Raw genomic sequence first — 18,125 nt, 5'->3', positions numbered from 1 at the left:
ACAATCTTTAATAACTGACCTACACATTTAACTCTGAGTCTGTCTCCTGATAAATATGTAGATTTCTATACAACACATTGAAAGTGATAACAGCTATTTGTTAAATGCTTACTGTGAATGTTGTCTTGAGTAAGCTACTTTACATGCATTATCTTATTTTACTCCCACAATAATTTTGTGGAAAAGAATATGTTATCCCAATTTTACATATGTGAAAACTAATATTTGATAATGGTGAAGACATATATGTAGCAACTCTAATCAGCTGCTGCAGTATTTAACTCAGTGTAAATTAGTGTAATCTGTCTGGAAAGTAATTTATCAATATATGTAAGAACTTTAAATACATTCGCAATCTATAATTCATTAGCATCATTTCAAAATATATGGCGTAAGGAAAATCACCTGATAACAAAGACAAAGGCCACAAAGATGCATGTTTAAGGATGGTTATAATTAATTACCTAACAACCACCAGAAAATATGCACCAGGAAGACAAGAATTATTGTCTGTTTTGTACACTGCTGCATCCCGGTGCTTAGAGCAGTCTTTAGAACAAAGTAGACGTTCATTAAATGTTTATGTAATGTTTCTATTTATGTAAATGAATGCATAGCTAACATATAGTGGGAAACTTTAAATACAAAAATTTCTCAGTGATGGAGTAGTAGTTAAATACATGAGTAAAAAGATAAATTGTTATGCATTCAATTTTGAATTAAGAAAAAATTAATGGGACTTCTGCTTTTTTAGTGCCTGAGAAAGATCTTTGTAGGCTGACTTTACCAAAGATAGCAACTTTAATTGCTATTCCTAAAAAGGAATTCACCAAAAAATCACAATGCATATCTCTTATCTCTGGGTTTGGGTATTCAGGTTATTTTAATTTTAGTTTTTGCAATTTTAAAATGTTTCTACCAAAAATATATGTCTCTTCATTAAAAAAGAAAGATAAATTGGCACCCTTGTGTTTATTTTTAGGTAGAACCAGGTTGGGCTGCCACCTGACCTTTCTGTTAGGGTCCTAGCCACCAAAAAGTGCCCTAACAAAGCACAGCCGAGCCGCCCTGACCCACTCATGCAGTCTAACCCTTCATTATTTGCACAAATCCCAAATTTCGCTTTATAATTTTAACTTTTAATTCAAAGTCTCTTTCTCTTCCTCGTCTCAGACTTTACGTAATGAGTTTTCCAACTTTTTTCTTAGTATTACATTTGTCACTGGAAAGCAAACTGATGCTACTTCTTTGGTTACGAGCTTAGATCTATCTATATTTAGTGTTTATTTCCCTTTTCTCTTTGAAAGTAGATTTCCAGACGCATAGCATTGACTGTCCCATACTTTGCTCTTCAGCTGTCCTTTGTCCTAGTACAGGAGTCTCTTCCGGTAGAATAGCTCTCTGCTGCCACCTTCTGGATTCTGACTGCTAAAGCCAGGCAGCAGGTCAAAGGTGACTATGTTTTAGTGTGGGCTCTTCCCAACATCTGAGATGCTGTCACCCCCTTTCCCTTGGCTTCTTCCAAGCTCTTCAAAGTGATCCTTTGATATCTTTTATTCCTTTTTTCAAAAACCAGAATTGAGCAGTTGTGACAGACACCTAGTGGCCCCAAAACCTAAATTATTTACTATCTAGCCCTTTACAGAGAAAGCTTGTTTGATCCCTGCTATAGAGAATACAGGAATAACAATACAGTAATAGGGAGCACCACAGCCTTTAGGGATGAGGGAAAGTACCCAAAGGAGGAACCAGCATGGAAGAAGCTGCCCTCCCCCAAAGCAGAGTAAGGCCTTATGGGAGACGGTGTGTCTCAGTGGATGATCCATAAGCAGCCAAGTACTGGGTGCCAGAGAAACTCGATGGAGGCTGAATGGACTTTGAATGGAGTTTCTGGGTTGAGAACCCAGCTGGAGGTCAAGCATGATTGGTTCTGCACACCGCAGCTGGCAGCAGTTCCACAGGGGGAAGGAGACAACACAGAACTGGAACAAGGTTGTGATGCCCCTTGCTGCAGCCTTGTAAGCCCCTCCACTGCCCTTTATTGATAAAGCCTAACTTTTCTCCAGCTGGCAAAAGAAAGCTGTTTACAAGATCCAGCTCCAGTATCTCGAATTAGAGTTAAAAGACTGGATTGAGAACTAAGAGGTGAGATAATTAGATAACTGGCACAAATCTGTAGTACATATGCAAATTTCTCTAATTCATTTGGTTGCTGTATGTAATCAAGCACCCCATAACTTTTTTTTTTTTTTAGATTTTTTTTTTTTCCTTTTTCTCCCCAAAGCCCCCCGGTACATGGTTGTATATTCTTCATTGTGGGTCCTTCTAGTTGAAGCACCCCATAACTTTTGAGTCTTCTTTAATCTTAAAGAGTCTCCTACATTTAAAAAAAATTTGTCATTACATTGACATTTTTTAAAGAGTCTTGGCAGTTACTTTGCAGAATTTCTCTCAATATGGACTTATTTTTATTTTATTATATTATTATTATTTTTTTGGTGAGGAAGATTGGCCCTGAGCTAACATTTGTGCCAATCTTCCTCTATTTTTATGTGAGATGCTGCCAAACATGGCGTGATGTGCGGTGTGTAGGTCCACACCCAGGCTGCGAAACTGCAAACCCTGGGCTGCCGAAGCAGAGCACACAAACTTAACCGTTATGCCACCGGGCCAACCCCATGGATTTGTCTTTTTGTTTGTTCATGATTAGATTCAGGTTAAACTTGAAGTTCAGGTTAAACTTTTGGCAGGAACATTACATGGTTATAATATTATGTCAACGAAACTTCACAAAGCGCATGGTATAAGTTTGTGTCATTACTGGTGATAATAAGTTTGATCATTCAGTTAAAATTATGGCGGCCAACCGACTTATCCATTTCCCTGTTGTAATTAATAAGTACTCAATTGAGTAATATTTTAAGAATATGCAACTGTCTTTGTTTCCACTATTGTCACAGTTGTGAAATGGCAAGTTTTGGGGGCTTTCATTCCCTTTACAAAGAATTGACAATTTGAAGAACTGAAAAGCCTAGCACAAGTTGTGCTGCAGGCCACGTTCCTGACAAAGGCTGTCTTCTTTCAGGTCTTATTCAGGTACTTATCTCTCTGCCTTTCCTACCACTTCACCCATTTCCCTACATCTCAGGGAAAACAGCTTGTAGGCCTTGTTTTACTATCCATCCTCCAAATGCTATTTATGAATGAGAATCTGTGTGATTATGATATTTTAATAGACACTGCGTTTCTCATTATATAAAGACATTTTTAAAAAACATATTTTTGAGTTTGAAAGAATTTGAAATTTTGCAGTTTAATTCCCCAACCTAGGGACCAAAAACAATTTGTTTGTTATTCATCAATGCATTCATTCCGTAAATTATTCATTCAACAAATATTATGTGCAGACAGTACTGGAAGCTGGGGTTAGAGGAGGGAGCTTACTTCAAAGTGCTGTAGAATGTGTCCAGGCTATGGTATCAAGCAGTCCTGGGTATTGATACTTGTTGAATGTTAGTCATGTGACAAATCCCATGACTTCTATGACCTTCGTTTTCTCATCTTTGAATGTGGATAATTGTAGCTATGTCACTAAATGGATACGTTGATTAACTTAAATACACACACAGGCACACAGGCACGTATACAATAGGCAGCGCTCACTTCCCCACAGCACCAAGTTAACTGAAATGTGTGCATATCTGAGCCGTGTCCTCATTTTGCATGGTCCCGATATGCATGAGTTTCAGTTAGCATGGCACTCTACAAGATGAGGGCTGCCTGTTTATGTAAAACATTCTAGAAAATTGCCAGGAATACAGGAATTCTCAAAAGTGGTACCTATATTAAATCAGGAAATCTTTTTGCAACTACTGTAGCTCTTTGTCATTCTCCAGTCTTTTCTTTTCTTTTTAAAGGTTGGCACCTGAGCTAACATCTGTTGCAAATCTTTTTTTTTTCCTTCCTCTTCTCCCCAAAGCCCCCCAGTACATAGTTGTATATTCTAGTTGTGAATGCCTCTGGTTATGCTATGTGGGGTGCCACCTCAGCATGGCCTGATGAGCGGTGCCATGTCTGTGCCCAGGATCTGAACCCATGAAACCCTGGGCCACGGAAGCAGAGCGCGTGAACTTAACCACTCGGCCACGGAACTGGCCACTCCAGTCTTTCTTCTTGAACATTTCTAATGATAGTGCAATTGATATTTTGCTAAGAAGACCACACTCTAGTTCTTGTGTTAATTTTACTGTAATTTATATCCATTTAATTCTGGGGCTGTTCTTAGCAGCTACGTGATTTATATTGTATAGTTAAAAGGCAGCATCTCCCTGGTGCTCCTAACTTTCCCAGCAGATTCTGTTTCAGAGCCAGCTATGGCAGCATTACCAGATTGGTGCCTCTTTAACACAGAGTCTCAGTTCCATTTTCAACCTGTCGTTTATGAGGCTAAGTTACAGAATTCAACATCCAGTTGCCTGGAAAGCCTCATGGACAGAGAAGCTTTGCGTGGACAGGGGCACATAAGAGTCAGAAGGCTCTACAATGGCTATCTCCCTCGCATTGAAGGGTCCTAGGTATCCAGGTGTCACTGAGATGCTAAATCAATGACATAAAGTCCCTCGGCTCTCAGACTCTGTGGATTAACAGCCTGGTTCCAAAATGTGCTAGCTTTTTGTGTTTCAGCAATTTATATAATCTCTCTGTCTCAGTTTTCCCATTTGCAAAAGTGGACAATAATAATTATTTCATGGATTTTATTATGAAGTTAAAATAAGATAATTCCACATAGTAGGCAGGTAGCCATAATTAATAGTAGGACTAACAATAGTTTTATCATTATGACATTTATGTTGCTTGGTGGACATAACTGCCCAGATTCCCCTTTAGGAATCAGTTAAGTCACTTTGCTTAAAGTCTTTCTCCTTCATGGGGAAGCTCACATCCAATGACTAATAAATATAGGAGTATAGCCTTGCCACCTTGGTCTCACTTGGAGCAAAGCTGAAGGTCCACTCTTGCTCGAGGACTCCCCATGGAGTTAACTGAGATTGTTGTTGGGAGTGGATTGCAACTCACCCTATGTTTCTGCCAAATCTTGCTTCCTTCCTCTCCCATTCTCTTCCTTATTTCCCGTACTGTCCCTTCTAGATTCCAACAGTAGTTGATTCCAAGTGTACTCCTTAATAAGGATCTTGCACACAAAACCCCACCTTGGAATCAGCTTTATGGAGAACAGTGCCTGTTACAACAGGAGGGGAAGACAATAAGTCCCCTCACTCAGATATTGCAGTCCATGGCCTAAGACCTGTGACCATTGGAGTTCACTTTATGTCAGTCTTTAGCGTGTTCTATGGTGTGTTGTAGCTCTTAGTAGCTCAATAATTCTCCTAGGAACTGGGCCATTTCCAAGCATTTTGCCAGTGCTGTGGTGGACCAATCATGCTTTCAGGAAGGGGACAGTACGAAGGAAGGCCTTGAGCATCTAGCTGGAAACACTGCTTGTGGCCTTGTGTCTACTGTAAGTGTAAAAGTAGCAGCCCAGCCATTAATAGGTATTAATAGCCTCCCTTCTGGGGACCAGTCATTTGACCTTGCTCTCTGAGTCACGGAAGTTTGGGGGCATGATAGAAAACAGCTTAGAAGAGTTCCCTAAGGGGCGAAGAGTGAAGCTCTAGACGTTTTTCCCATGGAGAGTGCAGATTCGCCTATTGATAACAGGCTGAGTTGGTTTCGCATAAATATACAAATTTCAAAATTTCAAGGGACTCTTTCCCTTCTTTTCAAAGAAATCCAATTGTTTTACTCTTGCAGCTTCAGACTCCTAGTCTATTTTATCATAATTTCTCATATGCCGCTTAAGTTTTTATTAGCCTTACATCCACAAGTTGTTTTTGTACAATATTAATTTATCTAAGATCAGGGACTTGAATTCATTTAAACAATGGATTGCTGTCTAAATAGTTGACAATAAAAAAAAAAAAAAAAAAAACAGGGACCGGCCCCCTGCCGAGTGGTTAAGTTCTCACGGTCGGCTTCCGCGGCCCAGGGTTTCTCTGGTTCGGCTCCTAGGCATGGACATGGCACCGCTCATCAATCCGTGCTGAAGCAGGATCCCACACAGAACTAGAAGGATCTACAACTAGAATATACAACTATGTCCTGAGGGGCTTTGGGGAAAAGAAGGGGAAAAAAAAGATTGGCAACAGATGTTAGCTCAGGACCAATCTTTAAAAACAAAAATAAAAGAAACAAAAAAACTTTGAAGAATGAATGAATAAATTTTAAGTAAACACCAAGTAATCAATCCATATTATAACCAGAATGACCTTTCTAAAACACACACCTTGTTTAACATCCTTCACTAATTTTCTTACTGCTCCTTAAAAATCCTAGATAATCTGGTCGTAGTTTATCTTTTCAGCTTCATACCTTAACATTCCTTAACTCATCTCCTCAGTGCACACAAACACACACACACATTTCTCAGTTAGTTTCAGACAAAGTTCAAATGTAGCACTCTATTTTGGAATATGATATATTTTTCTCCAGTCCATAAGGGCATTGTTAATTTGATTCCCTTTTTATTAAACATTCAACAAACTGATGGAACCACTGTGTATGTTATCATGTTAGAAGAAGCAACTAATTTCTTTTAAATTATCAAAATATATTATTGTGTAAATTGGTTTTAGGTGTAGGTATATCCTTACGTGAACTGATATATTAAAGTTATTGCTTTCCTTATGATCTTTCTATTTCCTTCTTTGGAGTTATACTTTAGGAGAGCAAAATTTTGATGAGTCACTATATCAAGAAAAGGAAGAGTTGTAGGAGAGACTTACCGACTTGTTTTTTCGTATTGTCTCTGTAGACCCTGGGATATGATGAGGGATTCAGTAATGAGGAATGGATATAGAGACGTTTCTGAACCTCCACTGTCCCTAGTTGCAAAGCTATGCATCTCTTTTGAATATAGAAAACAGCTTAAAACCAGGCCAGATCCTCTCTCAAATAAGGCATTCCAAGGTATAATTCTAAAGCACAAGAATCTTTTTGAACTAAAGTACAACTGAGAAGAGTCTAAGATTCTTTATCCGAGTAACAGAAAGAAGATTTTTCTACATATTTTTATCCTCTAACTTTCAAGGAATGATTAAAAGGAAAAAAAACAATTGTTCTAGCCAAATGGAGAATCAGATCATATTTTGCAAACTTCAGACTTGAATTGTGTCTATCTTGTTTTCAAAGTTGAAGTATGTTCATTCTGGAAAGTAATATTAACAGCAAACTACTAGTTTTTGAAAAGAGGAATTGAGGACTGTCTGATTTTTCCTTTTTGATTACTTTGATATTTTAGTTCAGGTCTCTAAAGTACTAACTGAAATCTTGTGTCTGTTTCCTGGTCTTGTATAACTTACTAACTTTGTCTCAAATAACATCAGGGTCTTTTTTTTTCTAATTTTATAATACTCAATTTATAATGAATATTTTACTCTTTACTACGACATAAGTAAAGTGTATCTTGTGTTAGCAATTGTCTTTAAAAATATTTTTTGATATTCTATAAATAAAACTTCCTTTTAAAAATATTTGATAACATATAGGGCAGAGAAGACTTCTTGAAAAAACTCACTCGAGGTGAAGTGGCTAATGGGATGATGATTCAGGTAATCCTAATTTGGTTTCAATATTGTATTCTTCCTTTAATTTGCATTTTACTTAGCATTTTAAATTTGCCTGTAATGAGGCATCTTTTCACTACTTGGTCTGCAAGCCAGCAGTTTTCTCTCCTTAGCTGATGACGGTTGCCCCCTGTGTACGACTAGCAGTGTCTGTTCATGCATAAAGAAACTGACCTCCCATACACATATCTCATTTTGTGGCTTAATGGGAATTTCTGCCAGTCTAGTAAAAAGGCAGTGGGATCTTATTCCTAACTGTCTCTTTAGTTTGCTTTGTGATGATTTTATGTTTTCTTTACTTTTAGTATCTTTCAATTGAATTTCTCTCTTTAATTATGAAAGAAAAATATATTATATTTCTATATAAAGATTTTGAAATTAAAGCACTATAGGTAACAAAATCAATTTTAATTTTTTAACCCTTTATCTACCACCTTCATATCCTTTGGAACCCAGGTTGGATATTTTGATCACTGGCATGTTTCTAGAATGCCTCCTCTTTGGGCATACATAAATATTTGAAATTAGTATTATAAGAAGAATAAAATCAAGAGGGAAACAGTCCAAAACAGTTTTGTTAAAAAATTGTTTGAGATTATCTGCAACTCAGATCCTCTTTGAAGCAAGCACAAATTTTGTGATTTCTTCTAGTAGGAAATTTGACATTTTCAAACGTATAAAAGCAGTGTTTCTCTGCTTCTATATGCTTGAAAATACCAAATTTCCTAATTTATTTCTATCTATTTACATATATATGTTCAATAATTCCATAATCTTCTAGCCCCTTTTGCTTAATGTTTTATTATTAACTTCTCATTCTTTGGTTTTATTTGCCCTTGGATTGCAGGAATTACATGTATATCAATATTTGTTGTTAGTGTGTTTTCTAACCTTAATATCTTCCAATGCTTACTTATGAATGTTTGATTTTTATTGTCTATTAAATTTTTTATCTCATTTTTTTCTAAAAATAACTCTGTGCTCTTTAAATATGCTATATTTCTACCTATTGCTTTTTATGGGGGCATTTTTTTTTTTTATTTTCAAGTAACAACAAATATTACTGCCTGGCAGAGGGGAGAGACTCAGTAAACGTTTAGGTAATTAATAACTGAATGAATTATTTAAAATTTTTCCTGGCAGAAAAAACTGTATTCCATTCAAGAAGATCAGATAAATGAGAAGCAGCAGCTTCTGAAAAAGAAAGCAGTATATGCCCTAACGCTGGCAGAATTAGACAAACCTATGCGTCAACTAGAAGAAGATGCTGAAAAGCTCAGAATTATCCACAAAGAACATTTTGAAGTAAGCATTTATAATTAATCCAGAAGCTAATAGGCAGGAATATGTGGGTTGATAAATCATGTATACGAATTTACAGTATTACTTGGAAAATTATGATTTCACATAGGAAGCCATGAAAGCATGGACAAAATAAGTAACTATTTCATGGCCACATACCTGATCTACGGTGAAACTATACAGCGTGACTATCAATGCTGTTACCTGAAACCCCATACTCTATCTTAGAATGTACTTAGGAAAAGCACATTTCAAATGATCGAGTGGTGATTTATCTGATGTGATTGCCCACCACTGTACATTTAATTCAAAGTCTTCATTGCTTTTAATAAAATGCTAACGCTATGTTTACTCAAATATAAACTATAATGCAGCTTGGCACTTTTATGGTAAATTTTTGATGGCTGGAGAAGAAATTAAGACAAGATGAAAAATATAGCAAATGTTGATAAAATATTTTCAAAACAACAAGCTTATGGCAGTAACTGATATTACTCGCCCTTCCCAAAGGAAAGTTTAGTAGACAAATACATATCCGTCACGTCCTCAGTCTTCTGGAGCAGTGGAGGGTGTGGTAAGAGCTGTACATTCTTGTCTTCAGCTGCAGGGGGGGTGTACGTATTTCATTTGGACCGTTTTGGCAACAGGATTTTTTCTTTGCAAATAATGATGTCACTTTACATTCTTAGTCTTTCATAATTTTCAAAATTTCTTTGTTTAGAAAACTTTGTGATTTACAAGGTGTTTCTATTATGAAAGTGTATTTTGATCTTTAAAGCCTCTCTATGGAATAGGCAAGCGAGAGTTTATCTGTATCGTGGACTTGAGCAAGCTTGGGCCTAAATGCACACAGCAACTTGTACAAGGCCATAAAGCATAGATACAACAAATTCTGAGTCTACTACTCCGCAGAGGGCTTCTAAATACTTACCCTAGAGCTCATGTAACGAATATATAACCAGTACTAACTCCTAATGAGAGAAATTATTTTAATAATGGCTCCTTCTCACATTAATGATGGAAATTTATTAATTGAATCAAAAGCCTCAGTATAATCATCTGAATGTGATAATAAATTCCAGAAAAGATTGATGATTTTTATTCCCCTCATTTTACAATAGCCATTGTTTTTTATCTTCTTGTCGTTAGTAATCATTTTTGTTTTTATTATATTTTAATAGTTTATAAATTATAAAAACTATTAATTTAGCATAAACTTTTGAAAAGAATAAGTTTTTGTACACTCTCTGTAATGATTGCTGACAATTTGTATTCAGAATTTTAATTTTGGTTAAAATACTTTAAATATCATGATGAAAATTTATAATTCCTATGTGAGTTTTTTAGTTTTTGTTACTTAGCTAAAATTGACTAGATTTTGGTTTTCTCAGTAATTCAAACTAAATATTGGGATTGTGGATATCATAGTATGTTTTTGTAGTTTATGTGTGGTGGTCCTTTCCCTTTATACCGAAATATATAGTCACTTGGGAACAATTTGGTCTAAACCAGTCTTAATTTCTGAATGTCTTCTAGGCTTTAAATGATATAATTCAGAGGAAAGAACAAATTAAAGCAAAGGTGAAAAGAACAAAGAAAAACTTGCGAAGAAAGGGGAAGAAAACCCATGATGCACTAGTAGAAACTGAGGTAAGAAATTTAATATAAAAAAAAAACTTTGAATTTACAACCTCTTTATCTCAATGAAAACTATTCAAGCAAATCTAATTTTAGGTGGATGCCTCTCATTTCTAATTAGTTGCACTAAATTGCCTCCTCATGCACACGCACACGCACATACACACGGAGTCTTCATTTTCTCTCTCTTATAGTGTCTTTCCCACTGGTCTGGTGTATCCCCCCCATTATCTTTCTACAAAGTAGAGGTAGGGATTTGTAGTGTACTAGGTAAAGACCATGTTTCTACAGATGAGACCAATCTACAGCCTGAAACATTTGTTAATATCTGGCATCTAAATTTTACCCTCAAATTGGCATATAGGCAGCATGGACAAATGGCTATACTAAATCAAAGGGCTTCAGAGCTTTTTCCAAATTAGATATATTTACTCCCTGAAAATCTTCACATCTAACATTCTATCTTTAGAGAATCATTGGATCTGGAGAAGAGAAGATAGTCCATTATCTTAAACTTACTATCTTCCAGATATATTTTAAAGGTAGCACCAATAAGATTTGTTGGTGAACAGCATGTAGATTATGAGATAGAGGTGTAATTGTATCATTTAAAAAATGTTTGCCCTATACTAGGCCAGAAAAGAAATGTAAAAAAAATTACAGAGGAAAATAGTAATGTTTATAATAATAACAACAGATATTAATATTTTGCATATTTTATATATGCTAGGCATTGTTCTAAGTGCTCAGACATATTAACTCATATGATCTTCATGATAACCCTATGAAGAATCTGCTATTATTATCTCCATTCTGCAGTTGAGGAATCTGATGCCTTGTTTTCTAATTAACTTGTTCTATTTTACACAGCTCGTTAGTGATGGAGTTGAGATTCACTATGTCTAGCACTGGCACTAGAATCTATGCTCTTAACCATGGCGTTACACTGGTCAAGCCATAGAGATTACTTTTATTGACCACAATCAAGTAATATCAAGATTCAATAACAAAAAATATAGCAGAAAGAAAAATATTATGTAGACTACTGGAAATAATTTTTTAAATCCCATTTTTATTTTTAATTTGCTTATCAGTAGGAAAATTCCAGAACTTCCTGAAAAAGAAAGGAAGGAAGCAGGGGGGTATGACATTTCAAATACATACCTAATGTTCCAAATCTTGGACAAACAGCAGATTTTCATAGGAAAATGAATATGAAAGATTAGCCATTCTTCTTGAAATCTATCAGAGTAGAGAAAGAATTAGGAAGCATGTGGGGAAAAACAGAGGAAAATAGGAGCAAAGGGAGCAGTTGAGATCGGTTGGGAGAGAAGCCCTAATTAGAAGCAATGTCAGATGTGGGAAGGACAGTCAGTAAGTCAGTCACCTAGTCAGTAATCAGCCAATCAGTATAAACACCAATAGTCATGAAGGGATGATGCAAAAATACACACAAAATCAAATCTCCCATCTGTAATTGCACAGGCCAGCCTTGGGAAATTGTGCTGGCATTAAATATTGATTTCTTTTGTTTGAAAGATCAAAACAATATATATCCTTGCTCAGCTTCAATGTACGTGTTTGAAAATCAGTGATCACATGTTTGCATCTTGAAAGGACCTTTAACGTGTATGTGTAAGTGTGGGGGAGTGGGGACAAGTTAGTGCCAGGGAGAGAGGAAAAGAGGGAGAGAGAGAGGAAGAGAGGTGGGGGGAGAGACATTACATAGTTCTAACCTATCTTTTAGAAAATCTGAGCTGAGGTAACAATGGAGAAGAGAAGATAAACCTAAATTGTTACTTATATTGGTAAGAGGTTACTATTTGCTTTTAATTGTTTACACAGCCAAACGTAATTGTGTTCTTAAATTGAAAGGATTTGAAAATCCCAGTATTTAAAATAAAACATCCCTGAATTTTTTTTTAGGAAAGAATATCAATGATTTTTAGAGAAATAGAGACTACTAAAGGTAAAACAAGTGTTTATCAAGCCAAAATAAGTCAATTGAATAAAGAGTTAAAAGAAAAAGAAAAGGAAAAGGAAAATTTTGATCAGATACTTGACAGTTTAAGGTAAGTAGATATATTTTATCAAAATTTTAAGAGCCCTTTAGGGATAAAGTGTCAGAAAAAATAGTTATGCACAGCCTAATACCATACAGCTTAATGGAGTCAAGTCAATGCACTCAACAAGGATTTGTTTAGCTATTACCATAGAGTAAAAACTTATTTTCAAAATGATAGTACAGCTTTATCTGGAAAAGACTAAATCATATTCACTGTATCAGATAAGAAAGCAAGGAAACATGTTTTACTTTGAAAGATGTTTATCCGCATTGTTTGATATCTGTAAGACTATTTTGGAGCTCAAAGGGATAATCCTAAAATTATGTAAATTATATTAAACTTCTAAAGATTTTATTCAAGCCAGATGAACTTTTTTCTTTCTTCAGGAGTCTTACCATTTCAGTCCTAATATTTTCTTCCATCCTGTGTCTAGATTATATTGATACAAGCATGGTCACCAGGTCCCAATGAATTAATTCCCTCTCTAAACTGGAGAAAACTCTGCCTTCCCACAGGAAAAGGAGAAAAAGTGTAGCTGACGTTGATCTATTATTTACAAATCTATTAATTAGTAGCAATGATGGATAATGTTAAGTATTATTTAAAACCACCATTGATTGATTTCCTAATGTGCCAGGCACTTTGCAGGTAATCTATGTAACTTAATCTCATCCAGTTCTCACAGCCGATTCTTAAATTATGTAATAACATTCCCATATGAATGCTGAAGAAACAGAAGCTCAGGGAAATTAAATCATTGTCTTAAGATTGCACAGCTAATTAGCTGTGCAGCTTAGGTTCACCCTGTTCCAAAGTGCATGCTCTTTCAACTGTGAATACTGACTCCCTAAACTAGGTTTGGAAAGGAAGATTACTGCAGACAAACCGTGTTAGGAATAATCTACTGCTGTTTTCAATAGGTGACCATATCACTTTAATCATTATTTATTGAGATCCCATAGTGTGCCTACGGCCAGGCACCAAGAAAGACAAAGAAATGGCAAGTGGGATTGTGTACCTCCAAGTGTCTCAAGATGTTTTTGGAAAGATAAACTTTGCACATGTAGAACAATTAAAATATGGTGATAAAAATAATAGCAATCAAGGGGCCGGCCGGGTGGCGCAGCAGTTAAGTTCTCATGTTCCACTTTGACAGCCCAGGGTTCACCAGTTCAGATCCTGGGTGTGGACCTACACACCACTTATCAAGCTATGCTGTGGCAGGCGTCCCACATACAAAGTAGAGGAAGATGGGCACAGATGTTAGCTCAAGGCCAGTCTTCTTTAGCAAAAAGGAGGATTGGCAGCAGATGTTAGCTCAGGGCTAATCTTCCTCAAATAAATAAATAAAAAAAAACCAATCAGAGCTACCATTGGCTCTCATTTAATTTTTGCGACTGTTTTCTTAACTAGAAAGTGAAAGGATTAAAACCCAGATGCATAGGACTTCACAGTTTGTTCCTTTTATCACTATGAGAAAGGAAACACTATTTTCATTCATAGATATACACATAAATATATGTTATTTATAATGGGTGTATATAAAATTAATAAAATGCTATGTTGAATATAATCCAGTCTCAAAACACTTAGTGTAGAGAACGAAGTATATGTGGTCAGAGGCAGTGATGTTTTCTGGGAGCAATTGAGAGTTTTTTGGTTTTGGTCAAACCAGCTCCTCCCTGTGGGAATTTCACTGGTTCCCTATGCTCCACAATGTCAATATTAGTGAACACTTATATGAACATCACATAAGAATTTTGGGTGTTGTTGGTGTGAATGATGAAGTAGAAAAAACAGTGGTGAGAGAGATGGAATGGAAGCACCTTATTCCATTTAGAAGAAGAGGCTGACATCTAAAAAATATTAGCAGAGAGTGATGTTTTCAAATTTACTGATAACAGCCGTAGAGAAGAGAGAGGAAAAAATGAGTACTTAATGTTGAGCTGTTGAATCAAACAGAGCCAGACAGGACTGGATTTCGATTCTGGTTCTGTCATTCACTGGTTAGCTTATGCAAGCTAATTATGCTGAAGTTTAGGTTCCTTGTCTCTAAATTGCTATAATAACTATTCTTTCACAGGATTGTTGTTGTATTAAATGTGATATCATATTCAAAGCACTTTAACATTTTAGCCCCTCAGAAATTTTAGTCCTGCTGCCTTTATAGTTAGCTGTGCAAATGATTCAATTTTCTATACCAGTAGAGATGAAAACGAAGGTGGGTAAGAGAAGACTGAGCTGCGCGTTGGCAGCTCCGCTTATTCTGGATTCTAGGTTGCTGATCAACCTTGGGAATTATTTCTAAATCATATTTATTTTTGTGATATTGTTTTAACGACTTTTTGATGCTTTTTCTACTAGTTTTGTGCCTTATATAACTACTGATTTCACCATAAAAATCATTTTACCTCTGTGTCAAGATGTACTTAGTTGCAAATGACAAAATACAGACATACATATGCACGCACACACACACACACACACCAGCTTAAACAACAGGCAAAGGTATCATCTTATAAAACAGAAGGCCCTTGGGGAGGGTGAGCTGCAGGTTGGTTTGACTCAGCAGCTCAACGCTAGATGCTCGTTTCTTTCTCTCTCCGTATGGCTGTTGTCAGCAAATTTGGAAACATGACTCCTTGTTCACATTTAGTGGAATGTGTGCCTCTCTTACATGGAATTAGGTCCTTGCTTTTCATCTTATTGGGCTATCTTAATATATGTGTTCACTCCCAGACAATTCGCCAAGTGTTGGTGGGCTTAGTCGAATCAGAATATATCATTGGAGACACCTGCTGCGTGGAGGAGGGGTTCTTTGGGAATGACAACAAAACAGAGGCATGCTGGGTAGGCAACCAAAGAAAATCCACTAAAATTTCTCCAGAGATTTTCTTCCACGTGGATCATTTAGATGTAGTTATATGGAGGGAGGCCTATGGAAGGAACTGGGGAATTTTTCTAAAGCCCTTCAGTTTTAAGATTTTTTCCATAACGGATCTTTCGAAATGTATCATCAAAGTATTTTAGAAAACAAAATATGAATTGATTAGTGGCAAATGCAATTCCTTCTTTATAGGGACCAACTTATAGCTATAAGATACAAAAAGGAACACGCACAAGCTGTGTTTGATCATCTCGCAAGTGAGAAAAAAGACTGTGAGGAGAGACTGTATGAGGAAGAACAGAGATTTAGAACACTTGTTACCATGAGGCAAAAAACTTTGGCGGATATTAAAGTGAGTATTATTTTTGGATTGTTTTAGAATGAAGGAAATATAGTGATAGTCAAATCAGCAGCTAGTTTGTGACATTCATTTTTCATTCTGAAGTAGCAAAGATGTTTGGATTTTAAAAATAAATGTCAGTATAACAAACATGAAACTTTTCATTTTTTCTTCTAAGTAATTATTATATATTCATGCAGCGTATTGTATTTTTCAATGCATTTATGTGCACTCTCATTTTGTCATTGTATTTTATTTTGAAGTTTACTGATGTAAAAGTGTAGATTATATTTATTCCAGAGCCATTTTTATGTTTTTAATGGGAAATATAAGATTAGTTCCATTTTGTTTCTGAATAAACATACTTCAAATGTTCACCAACCACCGTTTTGAAAAATGAGAATATTTCATGTTCTTTTCTTTTAGAAAACTTTTATATATGTTTTAATTGCACTGTAAAATTGCTGTTTAGAAACAGGGAAATCATATAAAACATGTCTTTTTAGATATGAAGCTTTGTTAATTACATTTTATAAAGCTATATGTATTAAATTTTTACATAGAATATGACTAAATAATATACATTTAGTTAAGTAAATCCTATCCCATTTTTATTTTGTAATAATTTTTACCTTTAATTGCAATAATAAATATCGTGGTTTTTACTTATTTTTGAGAGACACAATGGGAAATACTTCTAAAAACTAAATAATTCTGCATTTTATTAAAACTATTTTCTGCAAAACTTTTAAAGATAAATGTAATATCATAATATACTTCTATCAGCTATTTTTGATCCTGATATATATATTCAATTATTATATATATTCAATTCCTTTTTTTCCTTTTTACATTTTCAAAGACATTGCTAATACATTTAAGAAAAGATTATTTGGAACAAATATACGTTGAATAAACAAGTATGTGAGTGAATGAACATACCATCTTTAATCCTATTGCTGTGATCCCTCCTATAAGAAAATTATTAATAAAAGAGCAATACTTTCATTAATAATAGTGCTAAATAACATTCTTCCATTGTAAATATGACCATTATATAGAAAAAGAGGCCTTTTTTTGGCCTAAAAATATGAAAATAATTGGTGCCATCTAGTGGCAATAAATGATGCCTCCTCTTAGAGGAGTTCTGGAACTCTGATGGCCGAATCTCAGATATGTGATATACGAGTGGACTGGGGAGGCTTAGCCTCAAAGGCACCCCTCAAAACAAGGAGGCTTAAGTTATGTACTGACTTACGCATCAATCCCCACCTCATATTTTATCACAGCAGTAAAATTAGTTGTTTGAATTCAACCACATTTCCAATTGTACTGGTGCTGAGAACACAGTGGGATCTCAATAATCATTTATTGACCAGCATTTCAACACTTTAATGGAACAATCATAATTAGTGAAATGGCAAAATATGGTCAGCGGGAGAGAGATGAAGAAAAAATCCTGTATAACTAGTCTCTCGGTAATTGAGTTTTGTATTACTTTTCATCCAAACGCATCTCTCTGCTTTCCCATTCTGAAGTGTATGTACCCCCAGCCACTTGGACACATCACATGATCTCATGTTTTTTTTTTTCTTAGCACCAGTCTCTATCTGAACGTGTTTTGTCCATTCATTTTTACTTGTTTGTTGTCTGCCTACATCCTGCTACAATAATGTAGTCTCTATGAAGACAGGGGGTTTTCTGTCACATTCTTCTCTGTATCCTAAAACCTCAGAACTATGCCTGGCACAACAGAGGCAATCGATACTCTGACTGACTAAGTGAATAAATGGATGAACATATGCTTTTTTGCTAATTTTGCTATCCACATGCATGATGATGTCTAGAAGCAAGAGTATTTCAGAGATATTTTACACATGGCACTAGCCTGATATTTAAACAAATATTCATTCTGTATGCAAAAGCTGGGTCTCTCTCTCTCTCTCTCTCTCTCTCTCTCTCTCTCTCTCGTTGATAATACATGACAAATTTGCCATCCAGTCCTTTCCCTCTAGGTGAAAATGGTTAAATTGTCTATTGCTTTCTAGCAATTAAGGATCTGCTAAATAGCTCAATTGTGCTTCTCAAGTCACCTTAAATTTATAGGAACTTATCTCTTATCAGCACTTGGGTAGCTCTTTGTTATGGATTCACCTTACATGACCGGAAACATAGGGTTTGAACATGAAGAGTTTAGAGATTGGTATAAT

At 35.6% G+C, this 18,125-nt stretch overlaps 1 protein-coding gene across 6 annotated transcripts in view; it reads left to right on the top strand.

The window, feature by feature from the left end:
• CCDC178 (coiled-coil domain containing 178) overlaps positions 1-18,125 on the top strand; it is a 394,601-nt gene that overhangs the window by 151,923 nt on the left and 224,553 nt on the right. For all 6 annotated transcript variants that reach the window (XM_023647620.2, XM_023647619.2, XM_023647621.2 and 3 more), the window contains 5 exons: positions 7,605-7,667; positions 8,826-8,987; positions 10,521-10,634; positions 12,549-12,694; positions 15,768-15,927. In XM_023647620.2, coding sequence (XP_023503388.1) covers positions 7,605-7,667; positions 8,826-8,987; positions 10,521-10,634; positions 12,549-12,694; positions 15,768-15,927 — 645 coding nt within the window. The remainder of the gene's footprint in view (positions 1-7,604; positions 7,668-8,825; positions 8,988-10,520; positions 10,635-12,548; positions 12,695-15,767; positions 15,928-18,125) is intronic.

Source organism: Equus caballus, chromosome 8 (assembly GCF_041296265.1).
Source record: "Equus caballus isolate H_3958 breed thoroughbred chromosome 8, TB-T2T, whole genome shotgun sequence".
NCBI lineage: Eukaryota > Metazoa > Chordata > Mammalia > Perissodactyla > Equidae > Equus > Equus caballus.
This window is presented reverse-complemented; position numbering and strand designations above follow the sequence as displayed.